This window comes from Quercus suber, unplaced genomic scaffold, assembly GCF_002906115.3.
Source record: "Quercus suber isolate HL8 unplaced genomic scaffold, Cork oak 2.0 scaffold_426, whole genome shotgun sequence".
Lineage (NCBI taxonomy): Eukaryota > Viridiplantae > Streptophyta > Magnoliopsida > Fagales > Fagaceae > Quercus > Quercus suber.
In genome coordinates this window covers 273,012-291,673 of record NW_027069877.1, presented here as the reverse complement: position 1 = coordinate 291,673, position 18,662 = coordinate 273,012, and the positions used below count along the sequence as shown (strand labels likewise).

General features: G+C 32.6%; 2 protein-coding genes across 2 annotated transcripts; both read left to right on the top strand.

Annotated features, from left to right (window-relative positions):
- Positions 1-5,134: 5,134 nt before the first annotated feature.
- Positions 5,135-8,178, top strand: LOC112025741 (polygalacturonase). The gene is made up of 4 exons (XM_024058425.2): positions 5,135-5,674; positions 6,618-6,907; positions 7,009-7,237; positions 7,627-8,178. Exons 1-4 carry the CDS (start codon positions 5,216-5,218, stop codon positions 7,843-7,845), a joined length of 1,197 nt encoding a protein of 398 aa, XP_023914193.1. The 5' UTR covers positions 5,135-5,215; the 3' UTR covers positions 7,846-8,178.
- A 660-nt stretch (positions 8,179-8,838) lies between these two features.
- On the top strand, positions 8,839-10,317 carry LOC112004071 (polygalacturonase). Its single transcript, XM_065761733.1, has 3 exons — positions 8,839-9,097; positions 9,198-9,426; positions 9,827-10,317. Exons 1-3 carry the CDS (start codon positions 8,871-8,873, stop codon positions 10,043-10,045), a joined length of 675 nt encoding a protein of 224 aa, XP_065617805.1. The 5' UTR covers positions 8,839-8,870; the 3' UTR covers positions 10,046-10,317.
- Positions 10,318-18,662: the final 8,345 nt, after the last annotated feature.

Sequence of the window (18,662 nt, the reverse complement as noted above, 5' to 3'; positions counted from 1 at the left end):
ATGCAAATTAATTGAAAGATGAATGGTTGAGCATTCTGTAATGAGTAAATATTTTTAGATATCAAATAAAAAAGTACATGCCAAGATAATGTGGTTACAGTAGAGTTAAAAATATAGATTTAGAATTGTAGATATGTGTGAGAAACATTCACAAATGTAAAAATAGTGAAGCCAAAGTATCAAATTAGTATAAATTATGAATGCTTAGACCTATTTTTTAACAATTTATGTCCAAAATAAATGTTTTTTCAAAATAAATTATGATATTTCTTAGAGCGTGTGTTGCTTAACAATGATATGATATTCATAAAAGAGACCATGTATAAATAAGTAAACAATCAAACTTTAATGTATATCTCAAATTAAAATAGAGTGCCAACCACAAATGATAATAAATTATAAAATTAATTTTTAAGATTGTAAATTTCTTATATGTTTTTATTCTTTATCAAATGAGTAATCCAATAAGTCATTTGTAATTTTGTTTTATATTTTGGGATGTTGATATTGTGTAGAAATAAAACATGTTTATTTGTTTTATTTATCTTTGTGTTATTTTGTTTTAGATAGTAATGTTATGATTTGTATAATTTGAAAATTATTGAATAATTAATAAATTTAACTGAGTTTATTCTTGATATAAGTAGTTAATTCAAAGTAATGCATTCCAAATGGTAAATATATGTTGTTTTCTTTATTAAAAAAAATTAAAAAAAAAATTCATATAAAAAATACGGGTCAACCCAACCTGACTCGACTCATTACCTGATTGACCCGAACCCATTTTTAACTTGCTTAAAATGACCATTTTTTACCTGCAACCCGATTGACCCGACCTAACCTGCCCATTTTGCCATGTCTAGGAAAAACTAGTGGTTACTTAAGGTAATTTATCACATGATTATTCTATTACTTTTTCCTTTGATTTTCAATTCAAGCAAATGGTTGACGAAAGTGTTCATCATTTAACATGCAATTGCGACCTAGCTAATAGTATGTATGAATTTAGCATCCAAAATCCTTTTCAATGTTAGCACGTTAATCAAATGCATGAACTTGTTAGACCGCAACAATAGTTAAAGTCCTTATTCATTAAAACAAATAAATCAAGTCCTGAAAAAAAATCTTTTGTTCACACAATGCCTACATTTGTACAATAGTTTGATTGTTTATTAAGTAACTTAGTTTCCACTTTCCACTTTCCACAATTATCATAATTTTATTTACTCTATTTTGTTATATTATTAGAAGGAAAAAGAAAACTTCCCAAGCCCATTCCCCCTGAACTTTTTTTTTTAGGTAAATCTCCCCCCCCCTCCCCCCCCCCCCCCCCTCCCCCCCAACTTACAATAATAAAATGACAATGTTATATAGGGTTGTTCATGAGTTGGTTTGGATTGATTTTGGACTCGACCTAGAACCGACCCACCATTGACCACCAATAACCACTGTTGAATTTGAATCTGTTTTGGCTCTGGTGGACATTGGTCAAATTCGTCGTATGTTTTTAGGTTTAAAGGAGAAGAACAAACCTAAAGACAAATAGATAACACCCAGATGGATCAAACCTAAAAACAGAGAGATCAAACTTCGAGAAATAATACCCAAAGAACACAAACCGAAACAACACACAATCACAATCCAAATAGCACAAATAGGACCACACAAACTTGAGAGAGAGGTGGACCTAAAATTCAAGCTTGAGAGAGAGAGAAAGAAAGAGAGAGAGAGAGAGAGACAACTCAATCTACAATGGAGATGAGTCGATGACCTTGTGACGGAGACAAGTACAGGGACGGAACTATGTGTAAGTAGAGGGGGGCTATGCCCCCCAAAATTTTTTTAAATATTAAATAATAGGTATATATTTAAGATTTTAGAAATAAATTCATGAAAAATTATATTTGCCCATCTTAAGAAAATTATATTTGCCCCCCTCGACTTCAAATCCTAGTTCCGTCCTTGGTCACAAGTAGGTGACTGCAATGACGGTAGAACAGCAAATTTGAAGACTCAATACTCGCAACCTGAGGATTAATTAATACCCAAGATCCGATAAATGGCCCAAAGTTAAGGAATTGAAGCTTAAAAGGGATGAAAAACCCTAACTCGCAACATGTTTTAGACAAGTTGTGTTTGTCAGTTTTCAAATGCTTTAAACCTGCCACTCTAATCGATCTTGTCAGTTCCTATGATCGCTGACTTGCAATCAATTGAATCACCACTTTGATTAAACAGTTTTTGGGTAGGATGGCATCAAATTGGGCAGTGTGATTGGGTATGGTCGTGTGTTGGATAGCCCTAGTATTGATATAAAAGGTAGGTTGGGTATTTCAGAATTTTCACTAGGTATTAGACAAAATAAAAATTGTCTAATTATCAAGGTCTTTTAATGTGATAAGTTGTATTAGCCCAAAAAAAAAATAACCTGGTAATTTGACATGGCTATTAAAGGCTATGATCATTTAGAATACGTTGTTCACTATTTTTCTTTTTTCTTTTTTCTTTTTTATAGAACTAATTTCCTAATTTTTTTTTAATGGTTTCCCACAGTATATCTTCAAAACTTTCAACCAGAAATTAATCACTGTTTGCGACGGATGGGCCCTAGAAGGGTAAATTGTTAGCCCACGAAGTTTTTTCAAAGTGTAAGTACCTGGATTCGAATTAGAGAGCACACCTAGTCGAACCTGGGACAAACACTTTGAGACTTTGAGACCAAGTGCCCAACCACTTGGCCCACCCACCTGAGTTAATTTCCTAAATTTCGACTTATAGCATTTTTTAGTGCAAATGTCGTGAAAGTTAAATAATATTTGACGACATTCGGTATTGTGCCTGTATTCTGGGTTCACATGGCACAATACTCTGATTGATTTAGCATTATATCAAATTCACAAATGGATTTATGCCACCTGGAAGGTCAATAGGTCCCCCAAAATCTGCCCGGAAGTCATGGAAGCAATCAAAACCAGGGTAAAAGAGGCACATTCACGAAAGCGAGAATTTTATTCGTGTAAGTAGATATTATATTCCAAGGATATAATATTTTTATCCAAGCCACAATAAACCTTCATAGGGTTCAAAGTTCAAACTTTCAAGATTCATTTCATTAGAGTATTTCTTTCACAAATGTTTGTGTTGGTATTGGCCAAAAAAAGGGGTTGGGTTTTCTCTGTATACCAAAAAATAACACGCCCTTGGACTAGAAAGACAAGAATGGGTCATTAGCTCATGTAATCAAACTTATTAGGTCTAAAATGTCTGATTTTCTTCTACAAATAAGAAAAGGTAAACGACTTTTATGTTGCACAATTCCATTATTGCGGTTATGACGGTTTAGATATGAGAAAATCAATGATAAAAATTAGAAAGTATGTAAAATCATTATGATATTGGAAAACTAAAATCACGGCTAAAAGAAGATGTTGGTTTTTTGGGGCCAAGAATTTGGGGTATAGAGAGAACGCCGATTTCTTCTCCGTTTTCTGCTCCACATGTCACGTCTAAACCCACGTTGCTACAAATGCATGCCTCTCTAAAAACTGCCCTTATGAGGTGTTCCAAATTACAATAATAGAATACCAAAAATAATGTAGCATTGAACTATTATATATACCAGCCTTATCACATGCGCTTCGTGCATGCAATGAGATTTTTTTTTTTTTAGTTTTCTTATTTTGTAAAACAAAAATTGTGTTTTTTTATATATATATATATATATATTAAAAATTTTAATTTATAAGTGAATAAATCAATTTGAAAAATAACAGGAGAGTGGTTCTATTTTTTAGGCAATATTTTAGTGGGAGTTAGAGTTGCATTTTTATTAGATTATCCTTTAGTTTTGTCTTTACTTAAATATAAGAGTATAGGAGTATTTTTAAACTAAAAAAAATGAGGAATTCAAATAGGGGAAGCTCCTTAAATAATAATATAGAAGTATAGATATATATATATATATATATATATAAATTGATATAGTATTTTATATCAAGGATAAAGTTTAATTTAGCTCTAAATATGTTTGGAGTGGAATTGTGGTGTGTCTTTAATGGAGTTGTAGTGTGCCTTTATATTTTATGATGTAGTATTTTATATCAAGAATAAAGAGGTTCTAACACAAAGGGGTCCATGTACGTGCATTTGTTCTTTCCATTATTACTATAGGTCATCAGTCACGTACCTTACCCCTTTAATTTTGTGGTAGCCAGGTTTTCATGTATCATTTTGACAATGATATTTTTTATTCCATCCTTTTATTTGTTTTCTTTGTTCTTACAACTGCTAGGGATGGACGACACCTTCTCAATACAGATATGATTTCTCTTATTGGGACCTCATATTCATGTCATAAAAAATAAAAATAAATCATATTTTCAATATAAAATGTTACAATGAACAAAGTTTCTCTCGAAATTAGTTTGGAGAAAAACCCTAAAAACTCTTCATATATCTTTATATTGAATGTAAATTTTGAAAATATAACTGTTTGATTGCATTTTCTTATTATATCTTTCATGCTCACAAAATTTCAAAAAGATCAAAGATTAATTGCTATATATATTATCAAACAAATGTTAAAATTTCAAGTTTTTGTTATCTAAAATTTGTATAAAAAAATAAGTTTATTGATCGAACAGTAAATAACGTCTGATTTGAACAAAATTTGATATACATGTTAAGAACATAAGGAATATAAAATTTAATGGTTAGATTTTCAAAATTCACCAAAAAAAAAAACATATGTATGAAAAGTTTGAAGAGTTTCTCTCCAAACTAATTTGCAGAATTTTTTTTTTTTTTTTTGGGTTGAGAAAGATTTTGAAGAGAAACTTGTATTAATAACATCCAAATCCAATCCATATATTTAATGTATCAGTACGTCCCACGTAAGGGTTTTTAGTAAAGTAGGTTAAAAAAAGAAAAGAAAAAGGTTTTAACCTTAACAGAACAGAACAACAATACAGTATGCATATAGATCTTTCTAAAGTTCGGCGCAGCCGCAGTAGCTTTGCCTTTGCGTATTTTTTTTATTTTATATATATCCCAAAAAGTGAAACTAAAAGTGGATTCAAATCCTATAAATACCCTCTCAAACCGTTTCAACTTCCTCACCTCCACAACCCTCAACTACTAAACTCCCTAAGCCACAATTCTTCTCTATTTTACACGCACAAAGTCACAGATAGACACTGATTCATATTAACCCAAAATGGCACACCTGCCCAGAAGCTCTCTTGTCCTTGCACAAATTCTCTCTATGTTCATTCCCTTAGTGCTAGCTTCTCCTGATCCTGCTGCTGCTATGACATACAATGTAGTTAGTTTAGGAGCCAAAGCAGATGGTACAACAGACTCAACTCAGGCTTTTGTTAGTGCATGGACAAAAGCTTGTGGCTCCACAAATCCTGCCATGATTTATGTGCCAGTAGGGAGGTTCTATCTCAGGCAAGTGGTGTTTAATGGACCATGCAACAACAATGCTATCATTATGCGCATAGCTGGGACCCTTGTGGCCCCATCGGACTATAGTGTCCTTGGAAATACAGCAAACTGGCTTGTGTTTGAGCATGTTGATGGGGTTACCATATCTGGTGGTGTTCTTGATGCCCAAGGCACTGCCTTGTGGGCTTGCAAAGCCTCTGGCAATACTTGTCCTGCCGGAGCCACGGTATGTGTTGAAATCTTGACTTAATTATTGCCTTATTCTTAGCCTTTTTTTTTTTTGTGAAATTGACCGAGGTGTTTTTCTCTTCAGAGTTAATCAATATGTTTATCATCCTCGGACCTCAGTCTTTTCTTTTGGCTTTTTTTATTTTATTCATTTTTTTTTTTTTAAGTTAAAACTTTTTTTTTTTTAGTTTATACATCTAAATGCACACTAACCAGTTTCACATTAGATACTGTCTAATTGCCATGCAGTTGGTTTAAAAGTATTAGTTTTTGGGAAGAAGATAAATGGTTTTTAAGGGGGCATGGACATTACCATTTATTTTGCTTACTTAGATAGAGCCAAAGAAAAAAAAAATTGAAATGTAATCACCATTTGGGTTGGATTCGTATATTATGGTAGTCTTAATTCCTCCAATTTATTCATAAAAAATAAAAATAAAAATCACTCCATTTTCTAGGAGTTAAACTGGGAGTGGGTGGGATTTACTAGTAGAAAGTGATGTGCTTTTCCTTTTGATTTGGTTTGGTTTAAACTATTAACTGATTTTGCTCTTGGTTTGAGAGGAGATTTTTATCAAATTAGACTGGCTACCTTTTACCAATGCCATGACAAGCCGACTTCTAGGGAAATCGTAATGGCGATACTTGGGAATAATCCCACGTTCTGGAGTAGAATATTTTATTTTGTGCATCTATTATATAATGATAATCTAACCCTTTAATGCCAATCTTATTAACATGCTTAAAAGCTGATAAGAATGTCAAAGGTCAAACAACTTGCTTAGGCTTTTGTTGCTTGCATTGACGTCTATCCCATTAGGTCCTCATATTTAATTGAATGGCCTTATTAATATAGTCATATTCGTCGTTAATTTAGAGAAATATTCCATATATACTTTAACAATAATAACTGGAACATTTTCTTGTGTGTATGCAAGCAGACACTGGAATTTTCCAACTCGAATAACATTGTGGTTAGTGCATTAAGCTCTCTAAACAGCCAGATGTTCCACATTGTTGTCAATGGTTGCCAAAACGTAAAAATGCAAGGTATCGGGGTCACTGCTGATGGAAACAGCCCAAACACAGATGGAATTCACGTTCAATTATCTTCAAGTGTCACAATTCTCGACTCCAAGATCAAGACTGGTGATGATTGCATCTCAATTGGCCCCGGTACCACTAACTTGTGGATTGAGAATGTTGAATGTGGACCTGGGCATGGAATCAGGTAAATAATTTTTTTTTTTGATCTACATAAAAATATTACATTATTGTAACAACCATTTTATAATGATACTAAATTGGTAATGGGTGTAATGGTTGGTGTAGCATTGGGAGTTTAGGCAAGGACCAAGAAGAGGCTGGTGTACAAAACGTGACGGTTAAAACAGTTACTTTTACTAATACTCAGAATGGAGTGAGGATTAAGTCTTGGGGAAGACCTAGTAATGGATTTGCTGAGAACATTCTTTTCCAACATGCTGTTATGATGAATGTCCAAAATCCGATTGTGATTGATCAAAATTACTGCCCCAACAACAAAGGTTGCCCAGGCCAGGTATGATTTAAAATTAAAAATAAAAAGTATAGTGGCTTTAGGTTTAAACTTGGATAAGACTACCTATGGATAATCCTTAACATGTTCAACGAGATTACACAAGATACATTTTTAAAAATTTTAGTTGGCAACCCATGAATGTAACCTTTAAAACTACTCATACCCATTAGATAGATGGGGCCATGATTATGGTACACGGAAGTTTTACTGTACATTAGTTTCAGGCCCAAATTAAGCCCCCAAAACCTCTCAATTTTTTGGACATTTGCTTTATGATCCATTATCTCTTTTTCTTTTTCTTTTCTTAGTTGGAGCTTGCAAAATTTAATACTAGCTTCTATCAATAAGTGGAAAATTAACATTTTCTTTTTTTTCTTTTTTTTAAACAGGTTTCTGGTGTAAAAATTAGTGATGTGACATACCAAGACATCCATGGAACATCAGCAACAGAGGTTGCTATGAAATTTGATTGTAGTTCAGGAAACCCGTGCTCTAATATAAGATTGGAGGATGTAAAACTCACTTATAACAATCAAGCAGCTCAAGCTTCATGTAGCCATGCTGCTGGAACATCTACTGGTTTTGTCCAGCCCACAAGTTGCTTGTAGGTGGAAAAGGGATACAAAATCCAATTGATGAAGGATAGAAAAGGAATCTAAGGTTCTTGTCCTTTTATTATTAGGACAGAATTTCTACCATTTATAGTGTGATAGACTGATAGGTCACGGAGTAATAAGTTTTTTGCTTGAGCCTGTGGTGGTGCTAGCCCATTGGGCTTTCTTGGAGCCTGGCCTCGCAATCAGGATATATAGTCCTAAATGTTTGAAGTTCAAACCCCTGTATGGGTGTTTGTATGATGATTGATGAATTGTTGTAAGAGATACGGGTTTTTTATTTTTATTTTTTTTATTTTTTTATTATTATTTTTTTTTATCTATATCTATATCTATATTACTATTTAAGAAACTTCTCCTATTTGAATTCCTCAATTTTGATGTTCAAAATACTCTCAAATTTATCAATTTGTAAAACTTAAATAATAGAGTTAAACATGTAAAATTATTAATTTAAAAAGTCCCAAATTTTAGATAAATTTGAAAAAATATTGCCTACAAAATAGGAATAGTCCCACTAATCCGCTTATTCTAACACACATTTCTAATATTTTATTCTGAAGAAAAAAAAAACCTCACGTTCAATTAAAAAAAAACAAAACTAAATGGAGATTAAGAGCAGTTTAGGTATTAAGTGCTACTAGGGTTATACATGTAAAATTACTAATTTAAAACTTCTAAATTTGCTCAAAGTACCCTCAAATTCAACTGTTTAGGAAGTTTAAACAGGTTTAAACATGTAAAATTAATAATTTAAAACTCCTAAATTTGAGATAAATCTGTTTCTTCTATCCATGTTTAAATTTTAAACCTTTTTAAAAAATTCATAATTTTTAAATAGATAATTTTTAAAAATTTTATTCTCTCTATCACGTCTTCTATTTCTTAGACCCTCACGTTCTATCAACTCCTTAAAATTAGGCTACAAATTTTTAGCACTCATCCGGACATCTCCAAAATGCTCTCCATGTCTAACTAATAACATTGTGGTTAGTGCATTAAGCTCTCTAAACAGCCAGATGTTCCACATTGTTGTCAATGGTTGCCAAAACGTAAAAATGCAAGGTATCGGGGTCACTGCTGATGGAAACAGCCCAAACACAGATGGAATTCACGTTCAATTATCTTCAAGTGTCACAATTCTCGACTCCAAGATCAAGACTGGTGATGATTGCATCTCAATTGGCCCCGGTACCACTAACTTGTGGATTGAGAATGTTGAATGTGGACCTGGGCATGGAATCAGGTAAATAATTTTTTTTTTTATCTACATAAAAATATTACATTATTGTAACAACCATTTTATAATGATGCTAAATTGTTAAAGGGTGTAATGGTTGGTGTAGCATTGGGAGTTTAGGCAAGGACCAACAAGAGGCTGGTGTACAAAACGTGACGGTTAAAACAATTACTTTTACTAATACTCAGAATGGAGTGAGGATTAAATCTTGGGGAAGACCTAGCAATGGGTTTGCTAAGAACATTCTTTTTCAACATGCTGTTATGATGAATGTCCAAAATCCGATTGTGATTGATCAAAATTACTGCCCCAACAACAAAGGTTGCCCAGGCCAGGTATTAAAATTTAAAATAAAAAGTATAGTGGCTTTAGGTTTCAACTTGGATAAGACTACCTATGGATAATCCTTAACATGTTCAACGAGATTACACAAGATACATTTTTAAAAATTTTAGTTGGCAACCCATGAATGTAACCTTTAAAACTACTCATACCCATTAGATAGATGGGGCCATGATTAAGGTAGACGTAAGTTTTACTGTACATTAGTTTCAGGCCCAAATTAAGCCCCCAAAACCTTCTCAATTTTTTGGACATTTGCTCTATGATCCATTATCTCTTTTTCTTTTTCTTTTCTTAGTTGGAGCTTGCAAATTTTAATACTAGCTTCTATCAATAAGTGGAAAATTAACATATTCTTTTTTTTCTTTTTTCTTTTTTCTTTTTTTTAAACAGGTTTCTGGTGTAAAAATTAGTGATGTGACATACCAAGACATCCATGGAACATCAGCAACAGAGGTTGCTATGAAATTTGATTGTAGTTCAGGAAACCCGTGCTCTAATATAAGATTGGAGGATGTAAAACTCACTTATAACAATCAAGCAGCTCAAGCTTCATGTAACCATGCTGCTGGAACATCTACTGGTTTTGTCCAGCCCACAAGTTGCTTGTAGGTGGAAAAGGGATACAAAATCCAATTGATGAAGGATAGAAAAGGAATCTAAGGTTCTTGTCCTTTTATTATTAGGACAGAATTTCTACCATTTATAGTGTGATAGACTGATAGGTCACGGAGTAATAAGTTTTTTGCTTGAGCCTGTGGTGGTGCTAGCCCATTGGGCTTTCTTGGAGCCTGGCCTCGCAATCAGGATATATAGTCCTACATGTTTGAAGTTCAAACCCCTGTATGGGTGTTTGTATGATGATTGATGAATTGTTGTAAGAGATACGGTTTTTTTTTATTTATCTATATCTATATCTATATTACTATTTAAAAAACTTCTCCTATTTGAATTCCTCAATTTTGATGTTCAAAATACTCTCAAATTTATCAATTTATAAAACTTAAATAATAGGATTAAACATGTAAAATTACTAATTTAAAAAGTCCTAAATTTTAGATAAATTTGAAAAAATATTGCCTACAAAATAGGAACAATCCCACTAACCTGCTTATTCTAACACACATTTCTAATATTTTATTCTGAAGAAAAAAAAAAACCTCACGTTCAATTAAAAAAAAAAAAAACTAAATGGAGATTAAGAGCAATTTAGGTATTAAGTGCTACTAGGGTTATACATGTAAAATTACTAATTTAAAACTTCTAAATTTGCTCAAAGTACCCTCAAATTCAACTGTTTAGGAAGTTTAAACAGGTTTAAACATGTAAAATTAATAATTTAAAACTCCTAAATTTGAGATAAATCTGTTTCTTCTATCCATGTTTAAATTTTAAACCTTTTTAAAAAATTCATAATTTTTAAATAGATAATTTTTAAAATTTTTATTCTCTCTATCACGTCTTCTATCTCTTAGACCCTCACGTTCTATCAACTCCTTAAAATTAGGCTACAAATTTTTAGCACTCATCCGGACATCTCCAAAATGCTCTCCATGTCTAACCACTAAGCAGTAACCACCTCAAAAAGTTTTAAGTGTTTAACCGGTTTCTATTGCTTTATCCTTCCCAAAGAAATCACTAATTTCTATATCATCCATACTTACTCTTCTCCTCCTAAATGAAATTGAAAATAAAAAACACAATCCTCTTACATTCTCTTCATTTTTATCCTTTTTAGTTTTTACTCTTTCTTATTGGAATTGAAAAAAAAAAAAAAAAACAAAAACAAAAAACAAAACAAAACAAAACAAATTGTTGAAGTTTGCTGGGAATTTTAGATAACTGCTCCAATTTGAAGTTTTCTGAGTATGTGAGAAGAGGTGCCTCCTTCGTCTTGAAAAAACATATTCTCCTGGTTGTAGTCTACAACTTCACTTACTTAAATCACTCATTTTAGCAAAGGGAACTTTGAAGTTTGAAGGCATTCAATTAAATGAAATTGTATTCAAAAGGTATGTATGTTTGAGACTTTTTTTTTTTTTTTTTTTTCTAATTACTTAAATAGAAGCTCAATACAAATCTGAAAAAGGAAAACTCTTTACTATCTTACATTCTTCTTTCAATAAGTTTCAGTGTTGTGTAATGATAAATAATGAGAATGATTATTCACCCAGTAAATTAAAAAAATTGAGGGAAGGTAGTAAAAAAGAAAAAAGAAAAAAAGAAGACAATTAGAGAAAGATATCACCAATAGGGAACGGAATTGACCAAATTTCGACAAAAATCCAAACTTGGAATTGTAAATTGAAGCGAGGAAAAAAGCCCAAAAGATTATTCACAAAATGTGAATCAATATCCAAGCAAAAAGTTGGGGAAAAAAACCAGAAAGATAGAAGAAGAAATACATCGGATTTAAGCCAAAATACAATGGTGGTAATAATAGGCTTTTGTATTATTGAGTCTTTTCTTCTTTTCTTCTTTTTTTTGAAAATGGATTATTAGGTCATTAATTAAGAAGCATGAAGCCAAATATTTTGATTCCTTCATATTTCTTTTCCACATTTTTATTAGTAGCCACACGGGACTTAAGGAAGGTTATTCATTTTATCTTATTTTGCACGAGTTTAGAGGTTATGCAAGGCGCAGTTAATTTATAGGAGAGTACTGGAGCTTAATTTTCAGAGGGAAATTAGCTAGGTTTTCGTGACAGTTTGATAGTTAACTTTTTTTTTTTTTTTTTTTAATTTTTTATGAGAGAGATAAATAGTTAGGCTCCTAAAGTCAAATAAGTTGTTGATATGGCTATGAAGCTTCATTTTCTAGATTGTTCAAATTTTTGGTTAGATTGTTGATACTTTGAAATCTGGATTCAACCTTTCTTCTACAATAAGTATAAGTTTGCTTTATGTGTACAGTGAAAGGATTTATGTGCTAGTAATTAAGGCTTTATTTGTTTTGATGTAAAATATTTTTACCCATAAACACATAACATTCATCACACTGTTAGGTATTTTTGTGATTCGAAAATATAATAATTCCTAATTATAATAGATGCAAATCATTAACCTTTACCTAAAAAAATAGAAGAGCTTTTGAGCAATGTGAGGATAGTATTTTTTAAAAGATTTGTGGTATTTCATATTTGAAATTGGGCCTCACTTTTTGGATTAATAGCTTTTTATTGTTTCCATTTTGCAATGACAAGTCACATAAAGCATATTCAGATAGATCATGAAAATAAGTTAATTAAGGAAGAAAAAAGGGAAAAAATTATAAAAGAGACTCAAAAGCATAAAAGAGTCACCTTAAAATGGCTATAGTAAATGATTAACCCAAAGCCTAATAGCTGGATACTTGGGAGATTCTTCATAAGGTTGCACAATCAATCTCCAAATAGCGGATCAAATGCAGTTTGCCAACCTCTGGGCGAAAGAAATAAATCACAGAAATATCATAGAGATGGAATATACTATCATGCACAAATATAATAATAAACATGTTGTTTTATTAGTTCAAAGTATGAAAATAAGAACCTAAACATATTGTATATAAATAATATGCAAAAAGATAGAATCTCATATCCATGGAAACTCGAAAGGTGTTAGCTAGGTTGCCACTAGTCCACTGCCTCAACCTAATTAATAGCCCTTATCTCTTCAAGTTTAATTAGAATATAATATATTGCAGTCTATGAATATCGGCTAAATGTTTTTTTTTCCTACTAGTTCTTTGATTTATTGTACTTCATTTATATTTCCCATTTGAAATTACGTGTGTGGGTCAACTCAGTTGACGAGAAATCGGAGTCCATACTGCAAAAGAATGTTAAAAAAATTTGTTGAATGATTAAATTTGATTTTTTATTTATTATTAATAGTTGGGTTAGAACCCCATCTCCTCATCCCTTATGTGTGTTTGTTTCTTAAGAAAAAAAAAATTAAAAGAAGAAGAAAAAGAGGCAAAAATGGGTAACTAAGCATAAATATCCAACTACATAGTTAGCAGACAATGTTTACAAACTATATTTTTTACTAGCATCTTGAGTCTAAGAGACTCGATTTAGGGTCTATAAATCGAGTCTTTAAGGGTCGATTTTCATGTTTTGATCGGGTTTGAGTTGGCACTTTTTCCACGTGGCATCCACATGGAAATCAAGTCTCTGAGACTCGATTTATAAGCCCATATATAACAAAACAACAGCACTAGCAAAAAAGAAATTAGAGCCAGATGAAAAAAAAAAAGCCGAAGAAGAAGGAAAGAAGCCGAAGAAGAAAAAAGAAGACAGAAGCCCAGGGCCGGCGCGACCCAAGCCGGCGCAAGCCCCAGGGCCGTGCGTCGCGCGAGCGCTTTCTCTCTCTCTGATATGATCTGACTCTTTCTCTTTCTCTGATCTGGTCTTTCTCTCTCTCTGATCTGACTCTTTCTCTCTCTTTGATCTGATCTGGTGAGGTGAGGCCGCATGAGACTTAAAATTTTTTAAAATTTTTTTGGTTTATAAATCGAGTCTTAAAGACTCGATTTTCAAGTGGATGCCACATTGAAAAAGATGCCACATTAGACGTGATTAGACCATAAAAATCGAGTTTTTGAGACTTGATTTATAGGCCAAAATCAAATTTCTTAAACTCGAGATGCTAGTAAAAAATATAGTTTGTAAACATTGCCTGCTAATTATATAGTTTGATATTTATGCTTAGTTACCCATTTTCACCAGAAAAAGATATAACTCTTGTCACGGACGAGACTGCTTCCCTAGTTCAGTAGATTGTAATCTTTCACAGGAGACCAGATTGATGGCATCACAACTATTAGCGTATCAGGTTCCAGTCCATTCTTAGTCTATTCTTACTTTAATTTAAAATACCCACAACTCTAGTTTTTTTTTTAAGACCGATTTGAAGAATAAGGAATCTTGTAGTAGAGAGATCTTTCCAATTTCCATGTAGCTAGGATTTAAGTTTTGTAATGGTTTCTTTGTGTCATGTTTGTAATCACCATATTTTTCTTAGTGAACAAACATTTTTTCATTTTCTCCGAGAGGAATAAAGTAAGTATCTAAGAGAACGAGAGCCAAAGCAATGCTTCACTGTCTTATGAGAATACCACCAAAATCAAAAGAGTGTGCAGATGTATTTGTATATATATTTTTCCTTTTTTTTTTTTTTAATTTTATGAATTTTTTTAATGTAAGAAAATTTTAAAAAATTTATCTATGTTGTTTTTGGGCACTTGATGGCAAATCACCGCACTTTTATGGTGATGATATTGTTAGTGAACTTTTTTTTTTGAGAAGATAATGATTAATGAACTTTGAATTACGTAAACTTAAGAAACTATATATTATTTATCTTTTATTTTGAGTATTTTGTTATTTTTATTTTTGTATGTGAAAAAATACAGGTCAACTTGTAAATCAATTAACTTGACTCACTCGCAATCCATTTAAAATAACCCTTTTTTGATCCAAACACATTTAACCTGACTTGAACGTGACTTGACTCATTTGTGAGGTAAAATTAAAAATAAAAAAAGCATTCAAATACTAAGAGGCTGTTTGGATTGAGTATTTTCATGACTCAATTCTCAGTTTTCATAACTCAATTCTCAAAAATGGTGAGACCCATAGCAAAATACTTGTTTGCCTGCACCAATACTCTATTTCCATAACTCTGTTTCCAATACTCAATTCTCTACTTTTTGAGTTATGAGTTATGAAAACTGAAAACAACTTTTGGTTGTTTTCAGTTTTCAATTTTCAATGGCAAACTTGTAAATAACATCACATAGCCGGGCCCACAGTCAGATTTTTGCTCCCTCTTTATCTTCTTTTCTCTTTTTTTTTTTCTTTTCTTTTTGTCTTTCACGGGTCTGGGTGTCTGCTCCTCTTCTTCTCCTTCTTTTTTTTTTTTTTTTTTCTTCTTTTCTTTTCTTGTAAAAAGAAAAAAAAAAAAAAAAAAAAAAAAAAAAAAAAAAAAAAAAAAAAAAAAGAAAAAAAGAAAAAAGAAGATAGAAGCCCAGGGCCGGCGCGAGCCCTAGGGCCATGCGCCACGCAAGCGCTTTCTCTCTCTCTGATCTAATCTGACTCTTTCTTTCTCTCTGATCTGGTCTTTCTCTCTCTCTGATCTGACTCTTTCTCTCTCTTTGATCTGATCTAATCTGGTGAGGTGAGGCCGCATGAGACTTAGAATTTTTTTAAATTTTTTTGGTTTATAAATCGAGTCTTAAAGACTTGATTTTCAAGTGGACGCCACATGGAAAAAGATGCCACATCAGACGTGATTAGACCATAAAAATCGAGTTTTTGAGACTCGATTTATAGGCCAAAATCGAGTTTCTTAAACTTGAGATGCTAGTAAAAAATATAGTTTGTAAACATTGCCTACTAATTATATAGTTTGATATTTATGCTTAGTTACCCATTTTCACCAGAAAAAGATATAACTCTTGTCACGGACGAGACTGCTTCCCTAGTTCAGTAGATTGTAATCTTTCACAGGAGACCAGATTGATGGCATCACAACTATTAGCGTATCAGGTTCCAGTCCATTCTTAGTCTATTCTTACTTTAATTTAAAATACCCACAACTCTAGTTTTTTTTTTTTAGACCGATTTGAAGAATAAGGAATCTTGTAGTAGAGAGATCTTTCCAATTTCCATGTAGCTAGGATTTAAGTTTTGTAATGGTTTCTTTGTGTCATGTTTGTAATCACCATATTTTTCTTAGTGAACAAACATTTTTTCATTTTCTCCGAGAGGAATAAAGTAAGTATCTGAGAGAATGAGAGCCAAAGCAATGCTTCACTGTCTTGTGAGAATACCACCAAATCAAAAGAGTGTGCAGATGTATTTGTATATCTATTTTTCCCTTTTTTTTTTTTTTTTATAATTTTATGAATTTTTTTAATGTAAGAAAATTTTAAAAAATTTATCTATGTTGTTTTTAGGCACTTGATGGCAAATCACCTCACTTTTATGGTGATGATATTGTTAGTGAACTTTTTTTTTTTTTTTTGAGAAGATAATGATTAATGAACTTTGAATTACGTAAACTTAAGAAACTATATATTATTTATCTTTTATTTTGAGTATTTTGTTATTTTTATTTTTGTATGTGAAAAAATACAGGTCAACTTGTAACTCAATTAACTTGACTCACTCGCAATCCATTTAAAATAACCCTTTTTTGATCCAAACACATTTAACTTGACTTGAACGTGACTTGACTCATTTGTGAGGTAAAATTAAAAATAAAAAAAGCATTCAAATACTAAACCACTCGATACTTCCAAAGTCCCAGTGTACTTTTACTTGTACCTAAAGTCGAGCGAAGCTGGTATCATGGGTGGAGCTACACACATGACAAAAATTTGAAAAATTCCTTATTATATATATCATTATTTTAAAATTTTGAAAATTTAGCCTACAAAAATAAAAGTTGGCCCCTCTAAATATTTGAGTGAATGACTGTTTGGATAGTGATTATTTAGCGTCTGTGTTTGCATTTTTTTATTTATTTATTTTTTTTTTTGTGAAGGACATTTCTATGTGGCTGTGGTGGCTTTTTTAGTGGGTCTCGTGCACTGTTCATGGGACCTACAAACCTCTTTTTTAACAAAACTTTCATTAAAAATTGGTCCCACAATACTATTCACACATTTAAAATTTATTTTGCTACAGTGTTTTTAGTTTTCAGCAAAATAAACGGTATTCAAACACACTCTTAGTCCAATAATGCTCTTAAGAAAATAATTGGTCTAATAGTTATGGAGACAATACTTTATTTTTCTCAATTTCATTTTTTTTTTTTATTGTAAAATGTGTTCTTATATTTGTTAAATTTTTTATAAAGTTTGGCATCAAACATGTTTGGATCTATCTTTGCAACCCGTTCTTTGGCAATTAAACAAGTCATTGACTCATTTTTTTTTAAAAAAAAATCTTGTGACTAAAACTACACATGAAATGTCTCTTTAATTGTCACATAATGAATTAGAGTAAGAGAGCTCTAAACATATTTGGAGGCAAACTTGTTCCTCCAAATTTTGGATCATTCATGTTTTTGAAATTTTATTAGTTCACTTGAAATATTTTTTACTCACTTTGGTATACAATTTGAAACAAATATAATTTTGATAGAAAATAATAAGTTGTTTTTTTTTTTTTTTGGTGTGTATAGATATAACTTATCAAATAAAAAAAGTATGTGTATATATGTGCGTTTGTGGGGAAGGGGGATTGTCTTGACTAATATATTAATGTCACAACTCGGCTGCTCTAAACATAAATTTCTGACTCTGCCCTAGTTGGTATAATAATAATAGTAATTGTGCGCGCCTAGATGAGGCTTTTGGGCTTGGACTCACCTGGGCTCACAACTTACTTGTAACGTGGGCTTTGGATTTCCTACTTTAGGCCGTTCTCGGCCCAGAGACTCGATGAAGTTTTCTCTCCTCTTTCTCTCTTTCTCTCTTTCACTCTCTCGCTCCCTTACTTTCTGTATCACTCCTTTCCTATTCTCTATTTCTTTTAAAACCTCTCGACCACCAACCCCATCTTCTTATCCAACTTCTCTTATTTATAGCATTCCGATTAGTAGCGTACCAAGATTACTTTTGCAGTTAATGGTTTCAAAGGTCCAATGTTGTTTTCTTTGGGTGGATGTTTGGTGGGAGTGGCTTTGGAACCAGTTCCTATTGGAGGTGGATGCTCGGAGGCAGTGTTTCTCAGGGTTTTACCGGGCATCCGAGATACAGTTTTCTCGTGCAGTCGTTCTTCAGTGGCAATGAGATTTGCCGATCACATTCCATTGTTGCGGAACCATGAGCCAGTCTTTCAACGACCGGCTAATAGGTTTGGGGCTAACCACAAGGTCACGGGGAACGCCTTCGTGTCCCTTGTAGGCCTTCATCCCAGCTTCTGACAGGGGAGTTCGTAACCACGGGCTATCCTGTGGAGCTTGGGCCCAAGGCCCAGACATTATTGGGGGCCTGGTGCCGTACATTAGCCCCCCTTGATTCGTGCACGGCACCTGAGGATGAATCAAGGAGCCCAAGATACTATTCCCATTCGGGAAACCCAACCGATATGCATCTGGTAGGTAAGAGGCTAATAAATGAATCCTCAAAAGACGCGTTACGTTTGACGGTTGGTTTTGCCATCATCATCACCCGACGGTTCGTGAACCGAGGCAACACGCGAGTGTGACGATTGTGATGGGACTCGTAGCGT